Source organism: Artibeus jamaicensis, unplaced genomic scaffold, assembly GCF_021234435.1.
Source record: "Artibeus jamaicensis isolate MK-2021 breed Jamaican fruit bat unplaced genomic scaffold, CSHL_Jam_final contig_426, whole genome shotgun sequence".
Classification (NCBI taxonomy): Eukaryota; Metazoa; Chordata; class Mammalia; order Chiroptera; family Phyllostomidae; genus Artibeus; species Artibeus jamaicensis.
This window is the reverse complement of record NW_026521826.1, coordinates 1,846,324-1,868,495: the sequence shown is the minus strand read 5'-3', so window position 1 is coordinate 1,868,495 and position 22,172 is coordinate 1,846,324. Positions and strand designations below refer to the sequence as shown.

The 22,172-nt window shown below is 45.0% G+C and overlaps 1 protein-coding gene across 6 annotated transcripts in view; it reads left to right on the top strand.

Moving 5' to 3' along the window:
* The window catches only part of FRMD4A (FERM domain containing 4A), a 313,254-nt gene that overhangs the window by 122,225 nt on the left and 168,857 nt on the right, over window positions 1-22,172 (top strand). For all 6 annotated transcript variants that reach the window (XM_053665757.1, XM_053665755.1, XM_053665758.1 and 3 more), the window contains exon 2: window positions 5,943-6,008. In XM_053665757.1, coding sequence (XP_053521732.1) covers window positions 5,943-6,008 — 66 coding nt within the window. The remainder of the gene's footprint in view (window positions 1-5,942; window positions 6,009-22,172) is intronic.

The window sequence follows — 22,172 nt, the reverse complement described above, 5'->3', positions numbered from 1 at the left end:
TTCTTCCTTTTATACAATTCTACTTTGTCTTTACTAGTTCTCTGTTATTGCCTCATAAAGGTATGGTCTCTAAAGTGAATATGAATCACAGCTTGGTAACATACTGTGCGCGGGGCCAGAACCAGGAGGCATGTGGTCACTGGGGCAGTGCTTCTGCAGGGCGGGGGGCCTTCCTCTCCGCAGCTCTGCTCCCCCCACTCCCCTGCACCTCAGTGGTAACAATTTCAGTGCAAAGTAGCATTAGGAATTTATAATGGAAATTATTAGGAAATACTGGGTGCTAATTGAATAATTTTAGTTTTTGTTTTTGTAAACCACATGTTTTCTTCAGGATCTGTTACCCGATAAGTCGTTCACACAACTGTATTGGATTTCTGTGCAAATGTTCAGCAGTGGAACGAGGCTTATTTCTTCAGAGCACTTCCTCTACAAGTGTATAGCACAGCGTGTACGTTAACAGGCAGGGGAGAGAGAAGGGAAGACATCCAAGAAGTGGCAGAGAAAGAGGGAGGGAGGGTGATATGTACAGTAAAAAGTGATAAGAAGCATGTACTGGTACTTACTTTTGAATTTGAAGAGAAAATATTCTTAAAGCCTATCTTTACATGCTGAACTTTTTGTGTAAAGCAACCCCGAATCGCCATTTGGGCGGGTGGTCATTGCTAGTTCGTTGTGTCTTGTTCGGTGATGCCCTGAGTGGGCTGACTCCCCTGCCACTTTTGGACAGGGGTGCCTTCCCCCAGCAGGACCAAGTCCAGCTGCTGTAGACAGATGCCCTCAGACGGACTTACTTGTCATTCCCCTTTGAGATTCTGTGTTACTGAACCATGCTGGTTACCGTTGGTGTCCCATTAATTCTCCCTGCAGGCAGAGAATGTGTCAGACTCCCGATCTTCAGATTTCCGACCTGCGTGACAATTGTAATTCTCATTCGTAACTTAATTAATTGGATTTAATGTGTTACCAACACAGGCCATCTAAAACAAATTTGCTGAGAAAGAAGCCGCTCAGGCACCATTTCCTGGGGCTGACCTCAAACAGTCTCATTTACTTCTCTAGATAATCTTTTCATGATATTGTTCTAACTAACCCCCCAATACCATTTTGTGTGATATGTGGGGGAGCCACCCGGAAGCCCACTCCCCTAGCACATCAGCTGTTTTATCTGTGCCGCCGCCCGGTTCCTGTTCCCCTGCGCAGCTTTACCTGCCGACTTTACAGTTCACGTGTCATTTCATGTTCCGCTATGCTTGCTTAAGCCAGCATCATGAATCTGTGTTTTACTCCGTCGTTGCCATTCATTGTGTATCTTACCAGAAAAGTTAGGTAAAGGGGGTAGACACCTTTACCTTCCAAATACTACTTTTCTATACATTCTTTAGAATCATGGCGCACTCGGCAGGCCTCTGCTTGGTGTCGGATCGTGTGGTAGCCAGACGTCTCATGGGTGGAGTGGTGGCCGGCCAGCTGACATCAAGGAGAAGCCTTGTTCTCCGACGGGCTTTCCTTGGAGGGTGATGCCAGTGCTCCGATTGCGCTTGAGCAGCTGAAAAGGAAAACAGGGAGAGCGATATTACTTTACAGTCGTTAGTATTCCAAAGGAAATTTCAGATGCCTGGAAGCCAGACAAAGCTGCAGATGTCCCGGCTCTCTCCGCACACACCCAGAATGGTAAACCTTTTCTCAGCTGATAACAGGATACTCCTGTTTACTTCAGGATGAAGAACAAATGGGTCCTTCTTTTGAGGAAAAACTACAGCAGTGCTGTTAAAAGAAAGTCATACTTTCAACCATATGATGATTCAGAGTTGAGGTTCTGTTTAGACTCACGTTTCTGGGCTGACTCTGTAAAGAAACATACTGCCTTCCAAAAGGGAGGCAGCTTATAAACTCCCGATTCAAATAGGGAGCATGCTTATAAATTCCCCAGGACTTAGTTTTGGGCTTTGTTGGAGAGACGAGTGAACTTGCTACACCTTGGGTAGATATTAAAGTCTCAGTGCATGTTGCTTCCTTAAAGTGGTGAGGAGATGAGGTGAGATGAATGTAATGAGAATTTTATATTTCCGTAATCTCAGAGAAAACTTTTAGACGCGGGCACAAACTCAGTGTCACGCCACACTTGGCATCTATTGAAATATTTTGAGAAAGTGACATACTACCTCTTATTCCTGTGATTAAACTTTATTTGATACAGTAATGTTTTTCAGATACCAGCATTCCTTTGTTTTTATAAAATGTATTAGAATGTGAATAAGGAACTCAAGAGCTTGTTTATATCCTTGACCTTTACAGTACAGTGAAGCTCAAAACTTTGAGTTTTAAAGATGCACAGGACAAGCGGAATTTCTTTCTTAAAATTCTCCCACCCGCACTGATCAGAGAATTTTCTCAGGCATTTTAAAATAAAATGCCGGATGGGTGTAGCAGTTGCCTTCCTAGAATGTTCACTTTATTAGAATCAGGTTTTTTCTATAATCAGGACTGAGTTGCCAACTGCTTGAGATTTATTCAAGGTGCCTGTGCCATTGCTGCAAACTGCCCTGTTGAAACTTGAGCATGTTTGGTGGACTGTTTTGATGAAGGACTTATTTACACATTCTGGGGTGAGATATATATTTTAGTCTAATTTAACATTTTAGTATCTTGCATTGAATTCGAAAAGGGGAATGATTAAAATGAAGCTGATGGGTTTTTTTCTCCCCAGTAAAATAATTTATTGACTTTGAATTTGTTTTCTTTTGTTTTTAATTGAGATGTAACTGACTTCTAACATTGTATTAGTTTCATGCATACAACATAACAAGCCCATCTTTGTACAGATTGTGAGTTGATCACCACGATAAGTCTAGTGAACATTCGGCACCACACATAGTTACTTACAAATTGCTTTTCTTATTATGAAAACTCTTGAGATCTATTTATTCTCTTGGCAGCTTCCAAATATGCAGTAGAGTACTATTAACTATAGTCACCATGCTGTACATCACATTCCCAGAGCTTATTCATTTTGTAAATGGAAGTTTGTACATTTTCACAACCTGTACCCATTTCCCCTACCTCCCCAACCTCAATGTTGGCACCTACCAGTCCATTCTCTGCATGTGAGTTCGTTTTTTTTTTCAGATTCCACATGTAGCTGGGATCGCATGGCATTTGCCTTTCACGGTCTGACACATTCCACATAGTGTAATGCTCTGAAGGTCCATCCATGTCGCCCCAATGGCAGAATTTTTCTTTTTTATGTCTGAATAATATTCCATTGTGTATGTGCCACATTTTCTTTATCCATTCATCCACTGCGTCCATATCTTGACACTGTATTGTATTGCAGTGAGTTGTAAATAATGCTGCAGTGAACATAGGTGTGCATAGATCTTCTCAAATTAGTGCTTTCATCTGCAGATAAACACCCACAAATGGAATTGCTGCATGGTATGTTGGGGTTTTTTTCCTTAATTTTTTGAGGAACTTCTGCACTGTTTTCTACAGGGGCTGTACCAATTTCAGTCTCACCAGCACTGCATAAGTGATCCCTTTTCCCCGTATCCTCACAAATACCAGTTATGTCTTGCCTTTTTGATAACAGCCATTCTGAAAGTGTGAGGGGATATCTCATGAGGGTTTTCATTTGTTTTCCGTGATGATTGTTGATGTTGATGATTGTTGTACTTTTCAGGTACCCGTGGGCCTTCCGCATGTCCTCCTTGGAAAAATGTCTCTTCAGGTCCTCTGTCTATTTTTAATCAGATTGGTTCTTTTTTGTCTTTGCCAGAGAGTTGTAAGATTTTTTTTTCTATATTTTGGATATTAACCCCTTATCAAGAGTATGATTTGCAAATATTATGTCTCATTTGGTGGGTTTCCCTTTCGTTTTGTTGATGGTTTCCTTTGCTGTGAGAAGCTTTTTAATTTGATGAGCTCCCACTTGTTTATTTTTTGAAGCTGGTGAATTCTTAAATTAAGTCATTCAGCTCCGGTGACCACTGTTTGCAAGGCTGATGGATTCTAATGGAATCTGAGCCTGGTTTGTGGCTAAGACAATTAACACTTGAAGTTAAGCCTTCAGAGAGTGAGTAAAGACTGCACAAACCCATCTCAAGTCCACAGCTGCCTCCTTTGGCTTAGATGTACAAAATAGAAGCCTTTGGACGTAAGCTTTCCCTCAATTTTCCCTCTATTTCACCCTCTGTTAGAGAGCTTATGAGTATGTGAGACTTTCCTTGACGGCTTTTCTCAGAGCTGGGGACCGCTGAGTCATGCTAACTCAGATTCAAGGGCTGTTCGCTTTAGCCCTTTCCAAGCAGCACGCACCGCTAGGGAAGTCTGAATTGGTGGGAGGATGGCGGGTTGGCTTGTTTTGAGGAAGGACTCTGTGAGTTTTCTGATATGGGCGTGCGTGACAGTTTGGACATGCTGATGGGCTGAGAGACAGCTCTGTTGAACAGGAAGAGAAGAGGCCGTGTTGACCATGCTTCGTGGAGAAAGTGCTGGGGAGGAGGGGCCTGGCCCCGGTGGATGTGCAGATAGGGGAGGCCCGGATCTGCCACGTGTGTCCTTCTCGTTGATCTTCATGAAGTGGCCGGTCGCTGGGGGGAAAGGAAGGTGGCTTCAGGGAGGGCTACAGACTCACGTAAGAATCCAAGGGCTAGAAGGAGCCTCACGTGGCTTCTGGCCCAGAGAGCAGTTTCAGAGCCAGTTAATATCAGTTGTTATTATTACGTTTTCAGGAATTTTGCATGCCAGTTGTAAAATATAGCCATTATTAAAATTGTGTAAACATAGCATTAAAGAAATTATATGAAAAACAAAGGCAGTAAGTACTCAAAATCAATCACTTCCTAATTACCTTACTGTGCTTTACTGTCATCTACTCTCTTGAGGTTGCGGATGTCCTTTGTGTCTGTGGGACGTGCCATCAGTGTTGTTGTGACAGCAGCTTGAACTCAGACGTGATGAAGCTGTCTGTGTGGAGCACAGCGAGACTGTGCTCCGTGAGAGCAGTGGCCAGCTGGCGTCTCAGAGAGACCTCGTCTTCAGGGGATTTCCTTTGAGGGCGATTGATGCCAGGGCTCCAGCAAATGCTACAAATTAAGGCTTTTTTTTTTTTTTCATTCAGAAAGACGGTTATTAAATATTCACCAGCACCCACTGGGCCCAGCCCACTTGTTTTTCTATGTGAGACTGGGCTGTGGAGATGAGCAGAGGCTTGTCCAAAGTCCTGCAGCCAGTGACGTGTGCGCCAGGACTGAACTTGGGCCTCCCGGTGCCTGTCTGGGGACTCTCTCTGTTGCATTGCAGGGGGTTGTTAGTTGTGAGAGGCGTAGGGGTTGGGGTCCGGCTTCCCTGTGAGTGCTTATCTCCAGGGTTCCCCTGTCATACAGATGAAAGCACTGTGGGACTAGGGTCATAAACAAGGAGAGGGGAGAAGTGACAGGGACACCAAATGCAGTGGCCAGAGAGGTGATCAGTAAAGGGGTGATCATCTGGTGATCCGTAAAGAGGGACAAGTTCAGAGATGGCAGAAACTGGATACTGAACTCTGTCCCTAATGCATGGTGATAAAGTTATCAAATGGAAGAATGACTAAAGAATGAGTAAATTTGTCACCCCTGATTTTGTGTTATGTTTGTACTTGCTATTTTATGTCACACTCCCCCTTAAGAATGTAAGCTCCGTGAGGGCAGGGGCCTTGTCTTGTGTGCTGCTGTATACTCAGCTCCCAGGGTAGCACCTGGCACGTAGAAAGTGCTCAGAAATATTTGGGATGAACCAAGCAGTCCTGCTGCTTGTTGGCATTGCGTAGCGCTGAGTGAAAACTCCCAGGGGCATTTTCACCCAGAGGAATGTGCCTGGCGGGGTCCAGCAGATGGGGGAGGGGGGGCCTGCACATTTGGCAGGCTGCCAGACCCTCAGTGACCATCATTTCTCTTTATCCTTAGATGACGGAGGGCCGTCGATGTCAAGTACATCTTCTTGATGACAGGAAGCTGGAACTCCTGGTACAGGTAAATGACTTTGGGCCAACTTTCTAAATTTCTTCTGTGACTGACATGGTTCACACTCTGATTCAGCTGAGGGGGAGGCAAGAAGGTAAACTGTTTTTCAGTCTAAATGTGTTCAAATCTGTGAGAGGAGAGTGGGACACACCCTGGTATTTATGTGTGTGATTGCTATTTTTGTTCATTCTGTTTCTTTGCACACCACACCTAGGCATTCAAGGTCAGATGTATATCTAACCTATTGTTGCATATCTCTAGAACAGGAAATTCCACAACTGCCATTTGCTATTCTTTATGCTTGGAAGAAGTTAATTATACTGTAACCTAAATAACTCTTGCTGCAGCTAAAATGGGTTAGTTGTCTAGAAAACAGTTCATTATTTTCAACTTACGCTTTCAGAGAGGTGAAGACAGAGAAGCAATCTCTTGGCTCCGTCTCCCCTCTTAAGAGCGATTAAACCCTTACCCGTCTCTGTTGAACGTCTAGAGGAACGGACACAGAGGAAATTGATCAATTTATCTCTAAACTGAGCCGTGTCAGAGAAGTCCACGAAGTAATTGGAATCGTAGACCCTGGTCTTGCTCAGCTTACTCTTGAAAAAAAAAAACACCAAAACAGTGTTTTATTTAGAACTCTAAAGAATGATGAACTTTCTAACTTTGATTTAAAGAAATTAATTCCTAATCTGTCACTCAACTCCAACGTGTGTAACTGTATTTGCGTGACATTCTCAAATATGTGTCGGATTTTAGGGCAGTGCTCCTTATCTGTCACATTCGCCATGAAGAAGCTACAGTTTTGTCAGCTGGTTGAAATGACACCCACAGGCTCATTCCCTGGGAGGACCCTGCTGTTCCGTGATGAGAGTCACATATAAATACCCTCGTCTTGTAAGAAACAGAGAAAATTGGAAGTAGTTCATAATCACAGCACACTAATTCAACTACTGTTCTCATTTCAGCATCTCTCATATTTATATTCATTTTATATCTCTTACATGGTTGTGATCATAATGTAGGTATAATGCTATACATTTTATTTTTCTACTTAACATTGTCTTTCACTAGCATTTTCCAAGTTATTATAAATTTTCATCTTTGCTAATGGCTGCATAGAAATGGATACACCATTATTAGCTAATCATTCCTCCATTTGGTACATTTAGAGTTTTTGTTGTTGTCGAACAATTTCAGAATGTTTATAACAAGCCCTAGACTAAGCAATGGCTTTCAGTGTCTACCCGTTTACCTGGCAAGGTTTAGAAGACAGACGGTCAGGTTTTGGGTTTCAGGTTTCCAGGAACCGCTTATCTCCCATGGAGAAGCAGGGGGTTTACACGAGGGTGACTGACCGACAGACTTTCCTGAGTAGCAGCAGAGGCAGGAGGTCTAGTTTTTCCATCACCGCTGGGGAGGGAGATGCATCAAAGGCTACACCTCAGACCTCCAGAAGCAGGCAAAGACTGAGCTAACAGAATCAGTAACTAGCAGTTGCTTCCCTCCAGGAGAATGCTGGTAACCAGTCAGCCCCAGAGATGATTTTCTGCAGCGGTGTTGGCCTGGTCCCTGTGATGGTACATTTTCTTTCTCTGGGTTATAGAGCAAAATGGCCATGATCCCCGAATTTAATGCTTTTTCTAAAGCCCTTTGAGATTTGTGAGCGGAATCTCTGCTTCCAAATCCCTGATTGCCCTGTGTAAATCCTACATTACCCATAAGGGGAAAAGGATGAAGGTCAAGAGTACACATACTAGGATTTAATATTTGAAAGGCTCGTCTCTAAATCCACAGGCAAGTCCCTGACACCTAGGACATTACTGTGTGGCTCTTTAAATCCTTTAGTTCTTCTAACGACAGCTGGAGTGATGATGTGAGCGTTCAGCAACAAATCAACCCAGGTCATTGATCCAACCCAGAGACAGTGTCTTTTGCTTTGTCATCCAAAATTGCTTTATACAATTAGAAATGTACTAGAAAAGCCTATGTCAAAATAAGAGGCCGCATCTTGTTTGTCTCTCAGTCAGCCTGTTCCTGAGGCCTCTCTGGCCACGCCAGAGGGAGCCACGCATGTTTAGTATTGAGCTTTGCAAGTCTTGTCTTCATATGGTGGTTCCCTTAAAACGACTCTTTGCTTTTCTCTGATCTGAATGCATATTTAGGGGACCATTTTGAAAGTGAAGAAAGGGAAATGTGGTTTAGCCTGAGTAAGAATGTTAAATAAGAACAAAAAGAATTTCCTGACAGTGAAGATCAAAAGATAGAAGCCGTTAATGGGGAAGGTTCCAGGTTCTTTCTCTTGGTTATCTTACAAGTCGCATGGATTCTCCCTAGTTTAGAGTGGCTGAGTGTGGCCCTTCCTCGTTAGGTTCTTGTGCGGCCTGTGCTATTGTACAGTCTGCAGTCTTGCAGGAAGACAGGCCAGGGCCAGAAAGAGACACCTCATCGGACTTCATGTCTTCAGAGTCTTCTCCACCACCCAACTCTGCCACAGTGAACTACACTTTTAAATGAAACTTATTTTTTAATTACAGTTGACGTACAGTATTATATTAGTTTCAGGTGTACAACATAGTGATTAGACGTTTATGCACCTTATGAAGTGACTGTCCTGCTAAGTCTAGTGCCCAGGCAACAGCAGATGTGGTTTTTATAGTTTTATTGGGCTTAGTCCCTACGCTGAATTTTACATCCCCATGACTATTTTTAAAACTGGCAATTCGTACTTATTAATCTCTTTCACCTTTTGTGTTTATCCTCCACCCCCTTAGAGGGGCCCATGGGTGCCTTAGAGGCACCCATCTGGTGCCCATCCATTTTTGTTTTCTCTGTCTACAAGTTCGTTCGCTTATTTTGTTTTTTTAGATTCCACATTTAAGTGAAATCATATGGCATCCGTCTTTCTCCGTCTGACTGACTTCGCTCAGCACAGTGCCCTCTAGGTCCATGCACGTTGTCACAGATGACAAGAATTCATTCTTGTTTACAGCTGAGTAGCATTCCACTGTATATATGTAGTACATCTTGATCCATTTGTCTGTCAAAGGGCACTTGGGTCATTTCCCTGTCCTTACTGTTGAACCTAATGCTGAAGCAAACCCAGGAGTGCGCATGTTGTTTCAAATTAGTTGAACCCCACTTCTTGTTTTGTTTAGGAAGCTGCCTGCTGAAATGAAGCAATGTTCTAGGATCGCAGTGTCTTGCTCCTCTGACCTTCTTTCTCAATGGCCATTGGCAGCAAAATTATACCCATCTACTTCTGTTAAAATAGAGGAACCAAGTGTCCTGTGATTCTGAAAAACTTCAACTAGTCAGTGTTTTTCAAGAAAATTAAAGACAGCAGTGGGGTTTTTGTTGTACGTGACAGGGCGCCCCTGGTCTTGAGAAAACCAGTGAGGAACACCAGCGAGGATCTGAAGCTGCTGGGAAGTAGGGTAGGAGCCCTTGTGATGTGGCCAAACCGGATACACCGTTGGCGGAAACGTTCACCGCAGTGTGGGGCCGCATGTGAAAAAGTCAAATGTCTTAATGATTAAAGTATATGGCATGAAGATCAATCTCAAGTATTTATTTTCCCTTGTTTGATATGGCTAAATTTTTAAAAATTAAAAATTTCATATTGGGCTCCCATTTGTGGCTCCCATTATGTTTCTGTTGGGACCTATCTCAAAAGAACAGAGAGATTGTTTAAACAAGAGAAACCCTTATCAACATGGCAGAATTGTTCAGGGTCACCCAGATGTACTACAGGGTGTCTTCCATAGTAATCACTCCATTTTACAGTTCTTTATAAAGTTCCTAGGAAGTTCATCCTACTTAATCACCCCATTAACTGTAACTAATGCAGGTGCTATCTCAGCTAAGGACACAAATGTGAAGGGTAAATAACTTGCTCAAGGTCACACAGTAGTGCATAAAGCTTGAACAACAGGTCTTGCTGTGTCCTAGTCTCTTTTCAGAGCATACACACTGTAAAGTGTATATGCAGGAAAAACCCAGACACGATGCAGTTCACCTGTAATGCGGCTGCTGCGTTGGCCCCGAACACCAGCCTTGTAAGTGACTGGAGTTAAAGACTTTGAACCTCATCTGAGGTTAAGAACTGAAGATGGACTTACCTGGGTCATTGTTTTTTCACCATCAGTTTTCAATCTACCTAGTGGAGATGACATGTGACACATGATTATGAAGGATTTTCACATCATTTATATAAGGCCGAGGGTATCAGGTGTGGAAGAAGATTTAATAAGCAGATCAAAGCGGTGTTGCCTCCTCAGACGATGGTGCTAGTAACACTCTGTCTGAAGGCTTAAGTTAATGTGTACTCCGAGTAAAGCCGCGTTGAAGGCAAAGTAAATATTCTGGCCTATAATACGCTAACCCCCTCCCCACATATATGACTTAAAAAAATCTGGAGTCCTGGTCACGTTACATAGAAAAAGTGAACAGACCTGGGCTCTGAACATGTGCGCACACACCCACTCTCACACCACATCCTCAGCTACTTTTGTGGTTTGTAATGTTCTGTAAAAATGCAAGGGATTTACTTGGCTGTAAACCCCAGTAGAGCAGGAATTCCCCCCATAGCACATGTTGCCAAGACAAAAAATACAGACTTGACTCCATATCCTTTTACTGAGACGAGTGGCTCAGTTTGCTTGCTGGTCCATCTACTGGCGTGTGAGCCAGGTCTGCCATCTGCTCTGGTCTGGTCTGAATTCACCAGGAGGTCCAGTGTCAGTCAGGGAGGGGAGGCCACGTGCAGGAGCTGGACCAAGGGCTTTGGTTTTGTGAACTGTCTCTCTGGGACGCCTTAGGCCACCACCTCACCCCTTAAAATAAGAGCCAAAAAGGTGTGAGGCCAACCCTGCTTTGGGCTGACCTTAAATTTCACCATGATTGCCATCATTATTTATTCGACTTCTTGCTGCAAAGCTGAGCACCACACCAATGAGCCAAACAGATGTCTTTCTCGCCCCTGGGGATGGCTGACCATATTTACATTTTAAAGATACACTGAGAAGCAAATGGGTTTTAAGGTGTAGGTTAGAGACATAATATAACAGCAACCCTACAGTAAGCAAAAGTTTGTTAAGTGCCTTAGAGGCATCAGAAACAGTCCATAAAGTATAACCTTGGCTGACATGAGCAGCCAAGGAGTTTTTTCTCCTGGCGAGGAGGGAGGGACCACACACCTTTCTCTAGCTAGGGCCTTGATGGAAAAGGTGGTGAGCTCTGTGCTGGGTGGGAACAAAGAGCATCCCAGTCTCCCTGTGGGGCTGTGACAGAGGGAAGAGTGTCAGGATACAGCAGATACAGCAGGCTGATCGGTGCAGTCATCCAGGGACCTGTCCCCCCCCCCCCCCCCAGCACACACGTGCAGCTCCAGGACCAGACAGCTCAGCCTGCCTGAGGCTGAGGAGAGGAGACCATCTCAATGGTCTGTCTGGTCCAAGCTCTAGTTGCTTAGCAACAACCCCATCTTTGCTTCCCTCCCCACCTTACCCTCCTCACTCCCACCCCACTGCCCTGTCTGTGTCCTATTCTCCCTGATGCTGATCTTAACCAGTTTTGAAATGGCCAATATTTAGCTGTTTTTTTCCCTACTGAAAGATAAGTTTCATTTGGTTCCAACTGAATGTAAAGGGAGAGAGAGGAGAGGGAGGGAAAGATAGTGCATTTTCTTCCTCCGGAAAACTGGTTTCTGTTTTTGCTTTTGGTTTTGTTACTGCTTAGTTACATTTTTCTTTGATCCATTTACAGAATCATTCCCACATACTCTCTAGGGCAGCCCAGTGGGAGTGTTTGCAGATAAGGAACCTTAGGTGATGCTTATAAACTGTAGGCTCTTAATTTTTGTCTTCTGCTCAAGAGGGATAAGAGGGGGGATTAAAACGAATTTAACACATAGTGTAGTTCAGCAAAATGTGAATAATTCTGTGCATAGGGGAAACGCTCAGACATGGGCACATGCCCCCCAGAAGAGGGTGGAAGTGAGGCGGAAGGATGGTGTCCCGGAATCTGGGAGTTCAGCTGGGGGTTCTCGTCTTCCCTCCCAAACTCAGAGATCGATTTTGGTCACAGCGCCCAGCTCCAGCTCTTGCTCATTTGGTGACTCACTCTTGTGTGTCTGCCACTGTGCTGATCTGAGTGTGCCTCCCCCGGGGGAAAGGGGTCATGTCTCGAGGTGAGAAACGATTATTCAGGCTTTTTTGTCTGATATTTACAAATCAGGTGGGGGTGGGCTTTTTTTGTTGTTGTTCCTCCAATAATCTCCTGTGGCTGAGACACCCCCTTCTCGGTGCAGTTGTACCAGCTGTACCCTGTCCTTCCTTGTAAGGAGGGGGTTTTGGGGGGTGGAGATCTGTTCATCCGGCAGCTTCTGCTGCTGCTTGTCCCGTCCTCGGAAAGAGGGAAGGGAGGGAGGCAGGGAGGCCCTCTCCTGGGAAGCCAGGAGTTACCCAGCACCAGATGTGGAAGAGGAAGGGATCGGAGAGTCCGAGGGAAAATTTGCTCTGTATTTTTCCCTGGTTCTTTCACCCCAGTAGGCCTTCCCCATGGCCCTTGAATCTCTCTGCTTTCCTCTTTCCTCACTTGCCCAGCACCGAACCAACAATTTAGCTGTTAAAGCAACTCAGGAGATTCCAGATTTGGCCAACCCCCATCCCATACCTCGGCTGCCTGTGGGAATGTGTAAGTGACTGACTATGGAGCGGGCAGCTCAGATTCCACACGCCCAGCCCAAACCTGTTAGTCCCCACTCCTCATCAAATCTAGGGCATCTTTATCTGGCACCTGCTCTGAAGGTGAGCCCACCATTCTCCAAGGCAGCCCAGTTTAAGAGCCCAGACTCCTTTTTTGATTTATTCCTCAACTCTGTTCCCACCTTGAAGTCTTGCCAGTTTTTTCCTCTTTCAAGGAAATGAACCTTCCTTCCACACTCCCGCCTTCACCTTGTGTGGGCGTTTACCACCCCAGACCTGACGCTGTCAGCATGCTCACCATCCCTGCTCTCTGTGCTTGGACTACTGTGGTGGGCTCCTTGCTGACCTTGATGATTCCATGCTCCGGACACCCCAGTCTGTCCTGTACAACACGGGTGGGTTATTCCCCCTCAACTGCTGCTTTATGACATGTCTCTGCTCAGAGCCTTTAGTAGTTCCATCCTGTTTGAGTTCCTCTGTTGGACTGTCACATCCCTGCACAATGTGAACCTGTCCCTCTTAGGAGAGCAGAATATTTAAGATGTGAAGAAGGTAGTTTTGCTTCTGACTGCCTCCTTTTGGGACATACCTCATGGTGTCATTGCTGGGGTTCTGAATTTTATTGTAGTTACAGGAATTTTATCTGTAGTGATGGGCAGAAGCAACCCTCCTCTTGTGTTGTAGACCATTGGTGCTCAGGCTTCTTTTACGTACAGAATCCTTTGTCCAATACCATACAAATGAGGAGGGCTGAGCCCACCAGCTTGCCCCATACCACTAGGAGCCACTCTCCTGAAGGGTTCAGCAGAATCCCCCAGGGTTTGGAAATCACTATTCTAGGTAGAAACCAGATGATAGAAAAGGACACATATCCTTTACTTTATGCAAATAAACACATTCCTAGTTAAATGTAAATTGAGTTTTAATAATCTAAGCCATGTTTTAAATGCTTCAGGACATTTTATAGCTTAGTGGTTAACCATTACCTTGGTGACTGGAGCTCCTCTCTCTGTACTGGGCTGTTCTGAGGGTTCGTGTGTGCTAACTCGTCAGCTGGCAATCGGCTCCACAACTTAGAGAGGTAGGTGGTGGTCATCGTCCCCATTTTTCAAGTGAGGAAATTTAGGCACAGAGGAGTGAGTACTTTGGTCAAGAGTTGTGCACCTGGTAAATTGTGGACACCTGATTGAAAATTCGGTGGTCTGGCTCCAGAGGAAGAGCAGCTTGGGGCCAGACGGCCTGGCTTCAGAACCTGGCCAAAATTCAAAACTAGCCAAGGTCACAGAGTGCCCAGCCCCAGCACTTAGTGGCTCCTTGATCTTGGCCAATTGTACCACCTCTTTAAGCTTCATTTTCTTTATCTATAACCTTGGAGTGATAGCTGCTTCCAGCCTTTCTGGTGTAATTTTATCTGTAAACTGATACTAGACCTGCTTGTAGAGTTGTGATTAGGATTCAGTGAATTAGGACATATGAAGTGCTCAGGAGACTTCCTGGCACCTGACAGGCCCTTCCTCAGCTGGAATCAGATGCCCAGTCTGGGTCACTTAGTAGCTATGGCAACCTGTGCAAGCCGTGGGCCTTTGCTACCCATCTATAAAATGGGAATGACTGCCTCAGCCTTCTGGGGAAATGCTACATAATTTGTTGTGATATTCTTAGTAATCTGGTTTTTACTATGACTCTGTACAAGGCTTTATGGAGCAGTTGTAGACTTCAGTGCAAGTTCACCTGACAAGCGATGGTTAACTGTCAAAAATTTCTTAACTGTTGAATCTTCCAGGCTTCCCAATACATCATCCCCTCATCTATTCATGAACTGCTAATCCTGCCAGTGTCAGGCACAACTCATATGCCAAGTTCATACAAGGACAGGCAGGACATAATGCAGAGTACTAATAACCATCCAGATAAGTGAATTTGCTTTTGACCTCCAGTTATGCCAAAGCATGCCGATCACTTGTCATTCCTAGGGATGAAATAGAAAAAATAAAACCAGACAGTTTGAGCCCAGTATCTTATAAATAACCCTGTTTGGAATGCTTTACATTAAAACGATCTTGAAGCACAAGTGGGTCATACTGGTCGTGACATAGGGGAGGGAAAAAACTGAAGACAAACGTCATCCCTTATAAACAAGTTCGTGATAGGTTTCCCTGCTCTTTATTCACAAATCGAAGTACTCACAAGTTCACGTGTTAACTCGTTTCCCATTTAGGGCCAAAACTTTGGCAGAGGGTGCGGAGCACTGGCCAGGTTTCGTACCACAGAGTGGGAAGGGCGTTTGGGGGCCCTCAGGGTGCTTCATGGGACTCCACCAGGCGTAGCAGAGCCAGGCCTGCTGGGTCTCGGCAGTCTGGTGGTTCCTGGGAGGACCTAGGGGCTCCGAAAATGCCTAATGGCCAGCACAAAACTGGTCAACAATTTTTTTTCTTTTAAGGAAAGAAGATTTAAAAGTCTCATTCAGGGTCCTCTAAGGGTGGCAATAGGTCAGTACAATGATGCTTACATTTTAAAATGTTGATAGGTCTTAAGATACATTTATTAGATTAAAATGAGCTATCAGTATTATAAAAATCCTTTTTTTTTGCCTTCCTTACTGTTGTAATAGTGCCAGTGATTTATAAAATAACAAAGCATAGGTAGTCTCATACAAAGGTATGTTCGAACTATAATGATCCTTCAAGTTACCTTTCATTTTATCACATATCCATAACAGAGCCAGAGGGATGGGTGAATGCCTTCTCATCCACCTTTCCAGGGCTCGAGAAAATGATATGCAGGCAAACCTTGGGGATACTGTGCGTGTGTCTTCAGACCACTGCAGGGAAGTGAACATTGCAGTATAGTAAGCCATACACAGTTTTGGTTCCCTGTTGCGTGTACAAATCATGTTTGCACTGTACAGTCATCTGTTAACTGTGCAGTGGTGTTGTGTCTAAAAGAAACAATGTACATACTGTAATTCAAAAATACTTTTTTGGTGCCGATAGACTTGCTCCACCCAGGGTTGTAACAGACATTCAATTTGTAAAAACTCAATAAAGCAAAGCCCAATAAAACAAGTGATGCCTGTAGAAACTATTGATTCTGTGATAGCAAAATGCCTTCCACATTAATAGTTGGTTCAGTAAGACACACACACAGCGCTATGTGGGGGCTAGCGCTGCCATGTAACTGAGTTCATCAACACTGTTTTCACCAAATTGTATTTCTAAGCATGAAAAAATAATACGCTCTCCATTCATCTTCACTTGGAACGCTGGGGCATTACACCCGGTCAGTCCTAGGGAAGCTCTGTGGGCTCCTTGATTGTGTCCTTGGCACCTGCCTGGGAGACGGGCCCCCTGCTGGCTGCAGCAGGGCTCCCCCAGCACCACGTATTCCGACAACAACATTCAAAAAGAGGGAAGGGAGTTTCTCCTTGTTATTTTATCATGGACAAAGTCTCCCATGCCTCCCTTCTCTGCTCTACCCCAGACCATACTTGGTTCACGTTCCCAGATCTGAACCAGGCACAGCCAAAGAGATAGTTAATATGATGGGCTTCACCAGGTTCTCCAGGTGTGTTCCTGGGGCGGCAGGATCACTGGCACTCGGGAACCTGGTGGAAGAGTCCGAGCCAGGGCAGCCAGCCCTGGAGCCTGCGCGCCTCCCCAGCACTCCACCTACCGAGGCAGGAAGGACTGAATGCGGAGGAGAGAGCTGTTCCCTACGCCTTTCTGGAGTGTTTCTCTGGGGCCCGCAGCCAGTGTAATGTGCTCACCCCAGACTTCTGGATTTAAGGGACCAGAAAATGTAATGATAAAGGAAAGCAGAACTGGAATGTTTTCTTTTTTTGCCATGTAAGGATATTAAAAAATATTGCTGATTACTGTAACCTTTACTTATAGAATAAAAAAGAAAACTATTTCAAAAAGGATATGAAAGCAGAGTAACGAATAGTCTCTTCAGTAGGACACATTTAGCTTTGTGCAGTGTACACACATTAAGCTTAGTTTTCTGGTTTCAACCCTAACCCATGGGAGAATGTATGGAAGCTTAGGAGGCGCTGGTGTGGAAACTCGCTCTCTGGGTGAAATCGGATCCCGGTCGGAATCCCGGTTCTCTGTTCCTGTGCGGACGGTGTGTAGCCTTGGGAAATATTTGCCTTTATGAATCTTACTTCTGTCCTTGCTGAGATGGGAATTATAATAACTGCCTTACAGGGTTGTGATGAGAATTAGAGGTAATGATAATTTGAAAGTTACTCTTGTTCCAAGGATTTAGTCTTCCTCCCAGGAACAAAAGCCAATCAAATTCTTTATTATACAGTAATAGCTAGTGATACAGGCATTCGAAATCTTAAGGCTTGGCTGAGATTGTTGAAACAAGACCAAAGGTAATGTATGAAGTCATTACTGCCCCATCCATGAATTTTGACATCAGACCACTTTTTCACTAGTGACCCTGTTAGCTCAGGCTGGCATAATGAAATACCACAGATTGGGAGGCTTACAGAAGCCTCCCAAGCGTGAGAAGTTTATTTTCTCACGCTTCTTGGACCTAGAAGGCAATAGTCAAGGTATCAGCAGGTTTTGTGTCTTGTGATGTCTCCCTCCTCGGTCCGCAGATGGCTGCCTCCTCACTGTGTCCTCTGTGCGGCCTTTTCCTGCGCTCACACATCCCTGGTGCCTCTCCCTTTTCTCGTAAGGTCCCACCCGATGATCTTATGTACCCCTCATTACCTCTCCAAATACGGTCACCTTGGACTTCAACATATGGACTTGGGGCAGGGGGGCACACAATTCAGACTATAACAGTAATAACAGACTATAGCGTTGAGCAAATGACTGTGTTAAGCCTTAGAATCAACATCACTTTTTTAAAAAAAGATAAAATAAAAGCAGGTAAGGATCCTTTCTTTGAAGGGGAGTGCTGAGGCAGAACCACATCAGTGTGGGCAGAGCCTCTGCCATTGATGTCCCGGGGGCACGTGGGGGCCTCACACCATCATTTTCACCAGGACACCCACTGTGCTGCCTGGGAGGAGCCTCAGGCTTCTTACCTGGGAAGCGGGTGTTTCCTGGGGCTGGTCTCAGACTCGGGTTCACAGATGGGTCAGATGGGGCTAGCTCAGACCTGAGTCGCGGCCGTGGCGGGAGGGGTCCACTACTTCCTAATCTCCACCACTGTAAACCAGGGCGAGGGTGGCCTGTAGACTCCCCTCCGCTGGAGCCAGGGGACTGTAGGCGCAGGCTCGGCGAACATGGAGCCGCCGTGTTGGACAGCACTGTGTGGCAATCTGGAGAAGCACATGAGTCTGAATCTTAAGCTCTTGGCCTTCAGTAAGCGTGGAGGAGAAAGAAAAGGGAAGAATGCTGATCACGCCCAAAGCCAAATCAACTGGGACCTCACCGAAGAAAACCTTAGACTTTATATCTACATCTACAGGTTTCCTCAGAGTATAATGGAATCCTGTTGGCTGAGATTGCCACCGCGAGGGGCATTGTGAAAGTATTTCCTCATAACTTCCTTAGTCTCCTGTCCAGAGGGATGACCAAATACATAGTGACCACCTCAAAATGTCTTTACATATGGTGATTCTTCCAGCCAGGCCCTAAAGTTATGTTAATCTTTATGTTTATCTTGATCATCAGCAGATGGTTTTTATGTATTGTCATGGTCATGGTCAGTATTTAGCCTGTACTGCCCCAGGAATTTACCATCTAAAGAATATAATGCCAGTACAGGGAGAAATGCTGGGGGGAAAAAATCTAGCCAGGAAACAAGGTGAGGAACCAAGAGTGTAGTCGTGAAAGATGAGTTGGCGGAAGTACACCATACACGGTGTGGGGGAACCGGGATTCTTTCTGTGGCGTTCTGAACAAGGGATGCCCGGAGAAGAGGCGTTATGCCCTGCATTTCATGGAAAGGATGACTTCTGGCAGAGTTGAGCTTGTTCCCTCCGCACCCCCCCCCATCTTCTTTAAAGATGCTCACTGGGTGGGGGTCCATGGAGGCTGGAGACAAACCTACAGCTCTGGTCTGGTCTGAACAGGAAGCAGAAGGGAGAGTGTGAGGAAGTGAGCAGAAGGTGCCCAATAGTCCTGTGTAACTGGAGTCAGTGTGTGGATCGACAGGACACCTTGCAGAACGGGAGTGGGATTGGGCTTTGGTGGGAACAGAGCAGAAGATCATGCTGCCTCCGCACTCACGCATTTCTGATTGGTGAGTGCAGGGTTGGACGCTCAGACTCGGAGCACTGTGCACACACATGTACGATGCCAGCACAGAGGGGAGGTTGACTTTGAGGAATAATGTTGCCTAAGAGGATAAAAAACCAGAAGTTGCCCATTCTGACCCACTGTTTGAAAAGCGCAGTGGCTGAAAACATGACCCTTCATCCTTTGTAACGGGCTTATGTTTCCCACTGCTGATTTTTTGAGCCATGGAAACCTCTAAACAGTTTCATTAAACAGGTCAGGAGTCTTGGCTGGGATTCTTGGCTTCTTGCAGCTTTTTATGGGAGAAGCAGTGATTCTGAACCCATTTGGGGCCATAGAACCCAGGTTCAGCCCAGCGTTCTCAGTGACCTTATTAAGGGAGAGAGAAAGGAGGCAGTTTGGTTGGTTTTAATAACTTTGTATTTCTAACTTTGGATAGTCGTCTCCAAAGACCACCTTCTGAGGAAACCATTCCCTGAACCAGCATTCCCCAAAATGTGCTCCATGGAATATGAGGCTCAGAAGGTTCTCCATGAGGGAAGGGTTCTGTGGTAAGGGTTCTGAGTTTGTGAAATGCCTCACAGTACATTCCCATCTGAGGTGCGGGCACGTTTATCTGTTAAAACCAATGAGGAGGCTTGCTGGAAAGGTACCTGCTTGGCCAGTCTTCTCAGGCCTCCCTACCCAAGAAAATCCCTCTCTCTTAGATCACAGACTCCATCTAGGCGGTCCAGCTTATTGAGGTCCTGTGGGACCAGGGCTGTCTGCCGTAACACTCTGGGAAAGGCTGCAGCTGCTCCGCGTCAAGACACATGCCCTGTGAGAGCCCCACCAAAGCTAATGGGATAGCTCTGGGCAAGCCACTTGGCGTTTCTATGCCTCTGTTTTCCTGACAATCAAAATATTGATTTCTACAGAGGTTGTTCTTTTTCCTTTCCAAGAAAGCTACCAGCATCAAGGAAATGACAAGAAATGTTTTGAGTTCTTTAGGAAGATAGTGCCATCTAAATGTTAGTTGAATGTCATAAGGGTTTCTTCCAAGAAAGACTGGTGCTCATTCCACAAATAACTCTGTGCTAAGCTGCATAGGGCCGGGCCCCTCGTGGGCACGCTTAAGATAGCTTTTAAATGAATGAATAAAAGTTAATAACATACAAAGACTGCATAACTGCATATAAAAGGTATATAACAATATATAAAACTATTAATATTTACATGGCACACTAGTATGTTTTTTTTTAACTGCAATACCTTTATTTTAAGCTTTAAACATTTTATACATTGTTTTCTGTTTCATTGCCCTTCCTTTACCCCCCTGCCCTTGGGCAACCATCAACTTATTCTCTACATCTGTGAGTCTGTTTCTTTTTTGTTTATTTACTTTTTTTAAGATTCCACATATTAAGTGAAATCATGTGGTACTTGTCTTTTTCTGTATGACTGTTTTCACTTAGCGTAATACCCTCTTGGTTCATTGTATGTTTTCATTGTTTTTTTCATTACAACTCTGGGAGAAACTCTTCTTATCTCCATTCTAGTGTTGATGAGATTGAGTCACAAAGAGTTAAGTAAATTGCTAAAGGTCCCACAGCTCCAGGAGTGAAGGACCTGGGCTCCTACCTAAGTTTGCCTGATACAAGAGCCCTGCTCTTAACCATCATGTTTGTTGTTGTGCTGAATGAATGCATTTTTTGGTACTCACCTGAGGATATGTTTATTGATTTTAGAGAGAGAGAGAAATATCAGTGTGAGAGAAAGACATTGATAGGTTGCCTCCCGTATGTGCCCTGACTGGGGATTGAACCTGCAGTCTTTCAGTATATGGGACAACACTCCAACACACTGAGCCACCTAGCCAGGGCTGAATGAGTGCATTTTGAAAAGGAAAAGAAGTGTATTTCTTTCTAGTCCGTTGTAATGACTGCTGTCTCAGGCCCTCCCTTGGCAGCCTGACTCGTTGGTCTTAGACAGAGGATGCTGTGCTAATAGGTGCTCTGTGCACATGGCCATCACGGGAAATTATCTAATTGTCTGAGAGTCCACTTACCAAAGGGGGGTTAAGGAACAGAAGCTGCACAGGGGAGAACCTCAGAGGCAAGAGTGAGGTCTGTGTAGTCAAGAGGAGAAATGTTACCATCGGCTAAAAAGCCATTTGGCAGCACTCTCTCAAATTCATTTAAATCGTCCCCTCTTAATAGCTTTCCTAGAAGCATGTCGAATGTTAACACGGGCCTGCCCCTGCTTTCTGTTCGCCTCCTGCGCCGGCTCCTTTTTCTATTGATGTTCTTTGTACCCCACAGACTATTCCCTGGACCAGAAATCTCAGCCACATCAATTTAGTCTTCCCTGTGCCCTGGGGGATGAACTAAGTCTCTTCAAAAGTTTTCTTTTTAACATCAGGCTTTCATATTCTGGTAGCCTTTGATTATTCAAAAATTAATACTTGGGAAGCTAAAAGGAGCCTCAGGGGTAAGAGGGTTGATTCCTCCCTATTTTTTCTTCCTCCTGCAAAGGAGAACAGGGGATTGAGCTCATGTCTTCAGGCAAAGTTGTATTTTCAGGAAAGACTCAACTAACTTGGGTCCAGAGACTGGTTTCTGCTGGGTTCAGAGTTGCCTCTGCTGCATCAGTACTGGGTATTCCTCATACTGGCTCACACGTCCTCAGGGAAGAGAACTTCCTAAAGTGTCCACTTCAGGCTTGACTTGTGAGTATGCAGAGTTGCTTCTGTGTGTGATCAGGGCCTCTGTTCGAAAAGTCCCCTAGCACTGGGGGCCTGGGGACCAGGGTAATAATCTTCTGTACTCTGCATTATTGGATACCTTTTACTGTTTGTGTCATGTGCCATCTTTCCCTTTTTTGTTTTCTTTTTAAACTCTATCTTTAACAGTGCATTGGGGCATAATTGACATATGTCAAACTGCACATCTTTAAAGTATACAGTGAGTCGTTTGATGTGTGTATACAACTGTGAAACCGTCAAAAAGTCTAGCTACTTCTGCCACCATAGCCAAGAAGTGTATCTCCCCTAACCCACCCCCCTCCAGACCCCCAGCCACTGAGACTTCCTTTCTGACGAAGCTGCGTAGTCCCTGGATGGCCAGGGTGCTCATGGGCTCTCTGGAAACCACATTAGGAATTTTCAGGAGCTGAGAAGGAAAGGCAAGCAATCTTTACCTCTCCATGGCTCTCCCTCCAGAGCCTTGTGACCCAGGACTAAGACCTGGCCTGGAAAAGCTGGCGGGGATGGGAGGGTGAGAAGC